The sequence below is a fragment of the Tupaia chinensis genome, unplaced genomic scaffold, assembly GCF_000334495.1.
Source record: "Tupaia chinensis unplaced genomic scaffold, TupChi_1.0 Scaffold000192_1, whole genome shotgun sequence".
Lineage (NCBI taxonomy): Eukaryota > Metazoa > Chordata > Mammalia > Scandentia > Tupaiidae > Tupaia > Tupaia belangeri.
Genome location: NW_006159667.1, coordinates 1,122,951 through 1,132,311, shown reverse-complemented (window position 1 = coordinate 1,132,311; position 9,361 = coordinate 1,122,951). Strand labels below are relative to the sequence as shown.

The 9,361-nt window shown below is 41.4% G+C and overlaps 1 protein-coding gene across 1 annotated transcript in view; it reads left to right on the top strand.

Moving 5' to 3' along the window:
* SND1 (staphylococcal nuclease and tudor domain containing 1) overlaps nt 1–9,361 on the top strand; it is a 510,267-nt gene that overhangs the window by 52,867 nt on the left and 448,039 nt on the right. The window contains exons 4-8 of the mRNA XM_006146865.3: nt 2,365–2,443; nt 5,230–5,390; nt 6,233–6,324; nt 6,966–7,124; nt 8,371–8,477. Of these exons, the coding sequence (XP_006146927.1) occupies nt 2,365–2,443; nt 5,230–5,390; nt 6,233–6,324; nt 6,966–7,124; nt 8,371–8,477 (598 nt within the window). The remainder of the gene's footprint in view (nt 1–2,364; nt 2,444–5,229; nt 5,391–6,232; nt 6,325–6,965; nt 7,125–8,370; nt 8,478–9,361) is intronic.

The window sequence follows — 9,361 nt, the reverse complement described above, 5'->3', positions numbered from 1 at the left end:
GTTTTTTGCTATAGGGCGCATGCGCTCACCAGAAAGGCAGAGAGAGACAGAGAGACAGAAAGCGAGAAATCAGCCCCCGGGGGGATGGCCACGCTGCAATCCCTTCTCCTCCACTCTGCTCTCAGGATCTTGGGCACGCACACACATGCGCCCGGCGTGAGTTTAAGCCACTGGGTCTGGTGGCTTAAAATGTGGTACATAAGGAGGTGATCAATAAATGTATATTTAAAGAAAGATTGAAATTACTAACAGCTTTCAGTTTAAATGTAAGACATGGCTTAATGTTTAATATTTCTACTCAGGTACTTTAACCAACTCTGAATGCCAATTCTAGTGAAAGAAAACATAGCTTAGATAATCAATTAGTTATTTATGTATTCTGTTTCATTGCTACCTATTATGATAGCGGATAGAGGTAGAATTTGGGAATTTGTGGTTAACTTAGAACTTACTGAAAAAGAATCTTCTGGCTTTTGAAGATAACACTATAGTCACCCCCCTGCTCTGAATACTGTCTTCATTGTGACTTGATCACATTTATAGTTTGATAAGTAATAAGTAAGAATGAAATCCTTGGCCTACAAATTCCTGTTTCACTCTCTTAACTACCACAATTATTCAGCCTGGGGGAATTATTATTATTATTATTTTTTTTTGTCATTTTGGAGAGACTTTCAGAATTTACATTTTACAAATGAGCCATTTAAGATACACAAAGAAAGTGAAAGCTCTTGGGTGCACATCGACTATCAGGTTTTATGGCCAGTCCCATCGTCCATACCTGGCCTTCATTTTTTCTGCCCCCTCCCCCCTGTCCGACCTCATGGCACCTTGCTGCTCAACTTTTCCCTTAATTGTTAAATCCCTCCTTTTGACTCTTCCAGTTTTCTGTGGCTTTGACAGAACGATTGTCATTTGTACTAACATGTTTGTTTCCGACCTCAGCAGTAACCTCAAAGGAAAGGGTCAGGGGATCCATACCCAGCCTCATAACCTGACCATTCTTTGTATAAGTATCATTTGCCTCAACTTTTCTTGATAGGAAAAGAGGCTTACAGTTTACCTCTGCAGAAATTTTAGGCATCTGATGGCAAGGAATTTAGGATGGGGTTGGGGGTGCTGCGTGTGCTTTTTCTGCCGACAGAAGTTGATGTGGAGAGAACTGAGCATAAATCTTACAGAATTTTATTCAGTGCCGACATTCCTATCAGGTAGACTGCTGTGTTTCAGTTTATCTAGGAGCTTGTTCTCTGCCATATTAAAGATTTTTATGCGGTGATTCCCTCGTAGATGTCTTCCTTTATCGTTTTGGCTGACAAGCAGAGATTTAAGAGAAAATATCGAGCCTAAAAGCTTTTTCGGTAACATGGAAATGCAATTAATGTTTCAAGTGCCTGGGTAGAACCTAATCGGTTTGGGTTTTATGTTTGACTTCATTTTTCTTGCCTGCTCAGGTGGCTGTGTGAGAGATCAGAAATGTAGACACTGTCTGTGAGAGGAAGAGAAAGTCTTTGTCAAACTTAGTGTCTTCGTAGAGCAGAGAACAGGACCCCGTGAGGCAGAATTGGACTTTCTGGTGTCAAGGGTGATAGATGATCTTAAATGAGGCTGTCTCTCTGGTTGTACAGGCTGAAAGGAGTTACTTTTTTTTTTTTTAGTTTTGCTGTGTGGCACGTAAGCTCACTGGAGAGAAATTGAGGGGATGGCCACGCCAGTCTTTAATCCTCCATTCTCGGGGTTTTGAGCAAGCACATACAAGCACCCCATGTGATTTTCAAACCACTAGGTCTCAAACCATGAAGTTGGCCATGTGGGATCCAGTGCCTTAACTGCCATTTCACTGGCTGGCAGAAAGCAGTTACTTTTTCTAATTTCTACCTTGCGCTTGGCATAGTGCTTGGTGATTTATACATATTATTTAATTCTCACAAGGTCCCATCAAGTCAAATGCTTTCCCTTTTAGAAATAAGTGAATAAGCTATTAAGTGGCTGAATTGTGCCCAGCCTCAGGCCTGTGCTTTTTTGGCCATTGCTTTCTACCTTCCTGGGCTGCCTGCTATAGGTGTCTTGCTTAGTTGTCAGTCTCCTGTGGTTTCCGAGATTGCCTTTAGCCTGGGAAGTAAACTAGAAGATTAGAAACAAAGTCCTGAGAAGAAGATTGGTAAACCTTTGGGTCCCTGGCACTATGCATTTTGGAAGAAGAGGTTTTTGGAGGAGCCCAGTGCAGCATTGCCGTCTTGTTTATTTCTCTGGCAGCCTCTTTCTCCTTGGAAAACTAAGTGTGAAAGTGGTCCCATGGGAGCTCTATTGCTGTTGGAGGCAGGTTTGAATCTTGTGTTTAATTCTTTTTTTTTTCCTCCTCAGACACCAATGGGGAAAACATCGCAGAGTCACTGGTGGCAGAGGGCTTGGCCACTCGGAGGGAAGGCATGAGAGCTAATAAGTAAGTATCCATCCCTCTTCTCTCCTTCTGATTTCCCTGAGATGTCAAGGGATGTTGGAGAGTCAGCTGTAAATTGGCTTTCCTGTATTTTCATTCCTGTCCCCTGGCATATAATAGGTAACTTCAGGTGTTTTCATGTTTTCTGAAACATTCTTGCCCAGGTATGGATGATTTTGAACCAGGTCATTCAGCATTTATTAATATGTAAGTCTTTTAAAAACAGACTTTGAAACTAGACTGTTATATTAGTATTTTTAGTCCACAGGTCTTAGACTATAGATATCAGAGTGTCCTAGAGTACTTTTCCATTCAGCCATCCCAAATATTTTTTGAGCACTTACTATGTGCTATGTTCTAGGGACTGAGAGTGTAGCAGTGAACAGTCTAACATTTTTAATAGATAGATAATAAACCAATAAAAAGATATGCAGTATTATATATTAGGTACAGGGAACAGTGCTTTGCAGAGTAAAGCAGGTCGGGCCAGCAGGTGGTGTGTGGAGCTTGGGGTGACTGGATCTGTGGCCAGCTCTGTGGTTCTAGTCTTGGACCCTGTGGCTTGAGAAGCATGTTGGGCATGTGTGCTTGCATGTCCAAAATCCCAAGAGGGGAATGGAGAAGGATTGCATTGTGGGTATCATCCTGGGGGTGGGCGACATGCTTTCTCCCCTCTCTCCTCCCTCCGCCCCCACAGCTTTGGTGAGCAAACATACCCTATAGTAAAAACTTAAAAAATAATAATAATAAAAAAATCAGGTAAATAAATAGAATACAAGCAAAATCCGTTTCTTAGGTGGGAAAACTGACAAAACCTCAGTTCTGTTTTTGAGAGGGAAGGTTTGTATCATTTCAAAACCTTTGAAGTCCGTTTTGGTCTATAGATCTGTAGATAATTAATAGGTACAAATATATTTAGCTAATGGGAATGTGAACTTATTAGCGAAGAGTCTTAGGTGTGTAAGGTTTATAGCTCTTATATCATGCTCAAGTTCACTAAGAGTGGCTTGCAGTAGGATGGATTGCAGCTGGCTTTAATTAACACTTTAGTCTCTGAAAAAGCTGTATGCTTCATCAGTAATTGGGAGACTGTAAACATGTTTAAATGATTAAGTCCTTGCTATCGTATATGATTGTTGTAGCTATACAGAAGGTTCTAGCTAAGTAATTGTATAAGGCATACCAATGATGAAGATGAACAATGGCAAAAATGCACATTTTGCATTCTTTCTGCCTTCATAGACTGGGGCCAGGCCATTCACCACTGTGTGGTGCTCTCTGACCCTAAGAAGTTTGCTGGACTCTGTAATTGGGGTGTGTACATGTTGGAATTTGTTGAATTTGTTTTAGGTGGTGTTTTTGGAAGCATGCCGAAGTCTTAGATTAAGGACAGTAACTGGCATGATTAACATTACAGTGTTTTTTCAGAATTAGGTTTGCAACCAGAATGAATAATAATAAAAAATCTACCAGCAGTATTGTACCTTCCCAACAGTGTCTCCTCTGAATAATTATCCTTGTTTTTACTCCTAGATTGTTTCAACTTAAACATCTCCTTTTCTTTTCTCTGCTTTCATATCATCTAATTCTGACTGTGAATTTGGACTCTTGAGGATGTGGTTGCCTTTTGAGGTGGGAACGGGGAGGGATACTGAAGACTTCTGGCTTGAGGAGGAATCATGCTGCTTAGAAATCTCTACTGATGAAGGTGGAGGAGATTAATTTTACGTGTATAGCCACTGACCGTACCAGGTGTTAGAGACTGTGCAAAGGCCTTCCAGTTCATTGCTTCCTTTAGCTCAGGTGGAAGAGGGTGAGAAGAGCCATTTCTAAGTTTATTTTTAAAGTTGCTTTAGTTCTTGCTATTGTTTGGATGTGTCCCCCCACCCCCACCCCTATCTTCCATGTTCAGATTTCATGTGTCAGGACTTGGTTGTTTCATGAAGGTGTTAAGTGAAAAGTTCATCCCTTCCTGGAACAGCCTCTGTGATTGGATTCTAACGGGTTTATAAGGGGGAAAGGAAGGCAACCAGAATAGGCAGAAACTTACAGATAGCCACTCTGCTCAAGCTCCAGAAGTTGACCTCTAGACCTCATACCTCTATACTGTGAGCAGAACATGTTTCTATTCTTACAAACTACCTGGTTTCAGATATGTCTGCTGGCAGTGCACTAGTGGATTATACAGTCTTACCGGCTGACTTTTTGGCTGTTCTGATATGTAGTTTGGCTTCCTGCCTGATAAAGAAAAAGGCTTCCATTTTCAAACTGTTTTTGCTTAGATGGCCTCATTAAATGTATAAGTAGTTTTGGGGTAACATTATTTGTAATTGCAGTGTTTGCTCTGCATTCCCTAGCCTTTTTTGGAGATGAAAAGAGTAAGGGTGGTTCTTAGTCACCTTCCCTACTGTGCCCTGCTGAGCTGTGCCCAGATTCTAGCTCCAGAATCTGGGGTGGTTAAATGAAGCTGTACCCCCTGGAGTGGCTCCCCCTGAGCCAGTGACTTTTCTTTCTAATCACTGATGCTAGCTGTACCAAGATGTGTGTTCTTCTGATCTTCTCATTAAGTGCTCTTATAATGTAATCTGCTGTTTGGAGGAACAAGTCTAGGATCTGGAAATAGTATTCATGGAGATTTTCTGGTTATAGGCTTGGGTTTTAAGCCATAGATCTGAAACAAATGTTTTGGCCTCTTCATGGGAGAAGATGCAGAAGAAACCATGTCAAAAAGTCTCACATTTCTGTTTGTGAACTCACTAGCCACACTTTGTTTATTTTTCATGTCCCAGTCCTGAGCAGAACCGACTTTCAGAATGTGAGGAACAAGCAAAGGCAGCTAAGAAAGGGATGTGGAGTGAGGGGAACGGTTCACATACTATCCGGGACCTCAAGTACACCATTGAGAACCCAAGACACTTTGTGGACGCACACCACCAGAAGCCCGTCAATGGTGAGGCTGGCGGGAAAAGACTGCTCGACTTAGGGTGATTTCTGCCTATTTGCTCTCTTTGCTTCTTGAGGTTTTTGAAATCTTATGATTTTTTTTCGGTTACTTACTTCGTATTGAAGAGAAAACCTTGAGGGTTAAATAACTCCATGATAATTTGGAAGGGAATTTGAATTTAGTTTCTGTAGGTTATTATCAGATGTATTGTGTAAAAGCTTGTCCTTTCCTGTTGGCATTTTGCACATTGGGGATCTTCTGCTCTTTAAAGAAGTCTCCTTAAGTACATGCACATCTTTGAAATGTAGAGGTAGAGACATATATTCTGTGTACATCTATAAATGAGAAGACTTCAAAAAGTTCACAGAAACTGGAATTTTAAAGTATGAGTTTATTTTGGTGCAAAGTTGAAATGCATGTGTTTTTCATAATATACATTTTCTGTGTACTTTTGGAAGACTTTGAAGAGCATATAGATGCTATATGGTTTCAGCTCTATGAGTCCTTGTTGACATAGACTCTGTAAAATAAAATGATCATTCCTAAATTATTGATTATTATTATTATTTTTGCCTGGCACCTAGTATTCTGGTGAACATCTAAAATAATGGATCACAAAGCTTTGGTGTGAGCCATGAGGTCTCAGAAGGTTCAGAAGACAGAGAAACAAAACTAATATGTATTCCCGAGGAATTGCTTGTATGAGAGTCTGCTGAGTGAACACTTGGGATTTTTCTGTGCTTTTTCATTTTGGGGCAGAGGACTGGGTGAGATGCAATTTGTTTGGGTATTGTTTATTTCTGGCATCAATTTTACTAACGAGTGAAGTTGTTTATTCTGTCATGCAGCTATCATCGAGCACGTGCGGGACGGCAGTGTGGTCAGGGCTCTGCTTCTTCCAGATTACCACCTGGTCACTGTCATGCTGTCAGGGATTAAGGTCAGATCATATACTGGGCTACACGGTGGGTATAGGATTTGTGGAAGCGTTCAGTGATCGTGGAGTCACCTCCTTGGAGTGACTCAGATCTACTGTTTCCTCATAGTATGGGCCATTAGCCCTTGCAGAGTGCTTTATAGTTTCCTTGGTTTAAACTCTATGGTGGGATAGTTTTAATTGGTTCAAATAGCCCTTTTTCTTTTTAAGTACTGTGGGTTGCTGGCAATGGGCTGTGGTGAGAGATGGTTGAATATGTAAACCTACAGAAGGAAGGATGAGAGGCTCTGACATTTCCTGAATATGACTGATACTAATATAAAATACCATACTGATTTAAAAAAATTTGTTATTAAAAGCTACACACCAGCAAACCATTCTTGGTAAGGGATCAATGTTAGATGTAATTAAAATATTCTTCCCCCATGGTAATGTCAGTATTATTTGACTTTACCAAGAATTCTGGGATGATTATGCTTTAGTTCCTTTTTCTAGTATGTTTGTAAAAATGTTAGAAGACCTGATTTGAGACCTTCCTGATCTTAACTTCATATCTTCCGTTCCTTCTGGAAGGTTCTGTGTGGAGTGAGAGTACCTAGTGTCCACATAGGCTGCATTATTTACCTATCTTACTTTTGCTTTAGTGCCCCACTTTTCGACGGGAAGCAGATGGCAGTGAAACACCAGAGCCTTTTGCTGCAGAAGCCAAATTTTTCACTGAGTCGCGATTGCTTCAGAGAGATGTGCAGATCATTCTGGAGAGCTGCCACAACCAGAACATTCTGGGTACCATCCTTCATCCAGTGAGTGTGGCTGTGCAACCTGTGTTGTAAGGGGTTAGCGGCTTATTTGGAGTTCGGAGAGCTGTAGCTTGCTTCTCGTTGTTTCTTTCTGTATTTCACATCCATTTAAATATGTTGGCAGAATTGCAATCTAGGGATTTCGAAGCATTTTCTGGGGAGATACCTGTCTTACAGATCTGGACAAATCTTAACCTTTACTACAATGGTTAAAGGAAAGAAGAACTTTATTACTTATTTGTCCTAGGCATTGTGAATAAAGTATTTGGTTCTAGACATTGTGAATAAAGGTTGGAGGTTGCCACATTTATTGGAAGTGGAACTGAATGTTTTTGAGTAGAACTGCTGAGGCTTGTATGTAGGAGAAGTTAGATGTCTGGAGTATTAGTAGCCCAATGATGAGGAAACCATTATACAGAAAAATTATGAAATATTTCTGTATTCAAGGTCCATATTCACTTACCTCCTAACTCCGCCTTTTTTATGTCCTAGTTGTTAAGACTTTTGGAGGGTTTTACCCTTTGTATAATTTGGTAGAGGGGTTATTCTTGAGTATGAAATGACCTTATTTCATAACACTTAAGCTTAAATGGATTTTGATTATTATAACCTATGTCTAACACAGAGTTGAACTACTGTTACTTATTATTTTGCTGGATAATTCTTCCATGTCGGCAGCTGTGGAGGGCTGGGAGGCTTGTTTTGGAGTGTGCCAAGGTCATGTCTGTTTCTTCTGGAGAGCTGACTGTCTGGCCATGCCCTGCCAGATGGCTCTGTGTCACAGGAGAATATGAATTATAATTCACAGGGAAAAATGGAGCTTATGCTATTTCCTACTCAGCCTGTTTTTCAGCTTTCCCCTTATGAAAAGGGGAGGAAGTGCTGATCTTGGGGAAGGGAAGAATGAGGTGTAATCTCTACTAAAGATTAACATCCTCTTTCACCCACAAGAAGAGCTATAGAAATGTCAATTTCATTCAATGCCACTAACATTTATCCTACTCCTATTAAGAGAGAGCTACAGTGCAGGTGTTGTGGGCATTTGAAGCCTAGGCTATTGAGAGGAATTTTAGAGTGGCATCTGCCATCTCAGAACTAGCTTGTTCATGAGAGCAACTACTTTCATTTACCAGAAATGAACTACAGAATAAATTGTGGTTCTGTTAATTTTGTAGGAAGTCTAGAAAAATGAATCCTCTTGGAACAGAATCTGGTCTGTGCCTGCCTTCACATGTGCCTTGTTTTTCAGAACGGCAACATCACCGAGCTCCTCCTGAAGGAAGGTTTTGCACGCTGTGTCGATTGGTCAATAGCAGTCTATACCCGGGGCGCAGAAAAGCTGAGGGCAGCAGAGAGGTAAGGTCTGTCAGGGAAGCCTTCTGGCCAAGGTTCTTGTTTACAGATTTGTTTGTTTGCTTGTTTTTTTATTTGTTTGTTTTGTTTTGTTTTGTTTTGTTTTTGGTATAGGGCTTTGGCACTTGCCAGACAGTGAGAGAGAGAGAAAGTGAGAAATTACTCTCCAGAGAAACTGGCCACACTGCAGTTCCTTCTCTTCCACTCTTCTCTCAGGATTTTGGACATGCACGCACATATGCCCAGTGTGATCCTCAAGCTGCCGAGTCCAGGACTTGAATCACAAAGCTAGCCATGTAGTATCAAGCACCTTAACCTTCACAGCACCTGCTGGCCCAGTTTTGTTTAGGAATTTTAGGGAGAGGACTCTTGTGTTCTTCTCTCACCCATCTATGTTAATGTTTATTTTATTTCAGTAAAGAAATAGGGGAGTGGGAACCAGCAGTTAGCGTAATGGCTATGTCGCTGGACTCCCACGTAGTCGACCGCGGTTCGTGTCCCGGACCCGGTGGCTTAAAACTCACGCCGGGCGCGTGTGCGTGCGTGCCCAAGATCCCGAGAGGAGAATGGAGGAGAAGGGATTGCGGCGTGACCATCCCCCCTGGGGGGTGATTTCTCGCTTTCTGTCTCTGTCTCTCTCTGTCTGGCGAGTGCACGCGCCCTACAGTGAAAATCTCTCCAAAAAAAAAAAAAGAAATAGGGGAGTTCCTAAACCAGCTAGGATGTTACAGAGGAATGAATGTGTTCTTTTTGTTTATTTGTTTTAAACTTACTATAATGTTTGTTCTTGCTGGAGATAGAGACAGAGAACAATAGAGTCTGGGGTGAGGGAGTAAGAAAGCCCCCCACCCCGAGTTGCCACAATCCCTTTTCCTCCATTCTGCTCT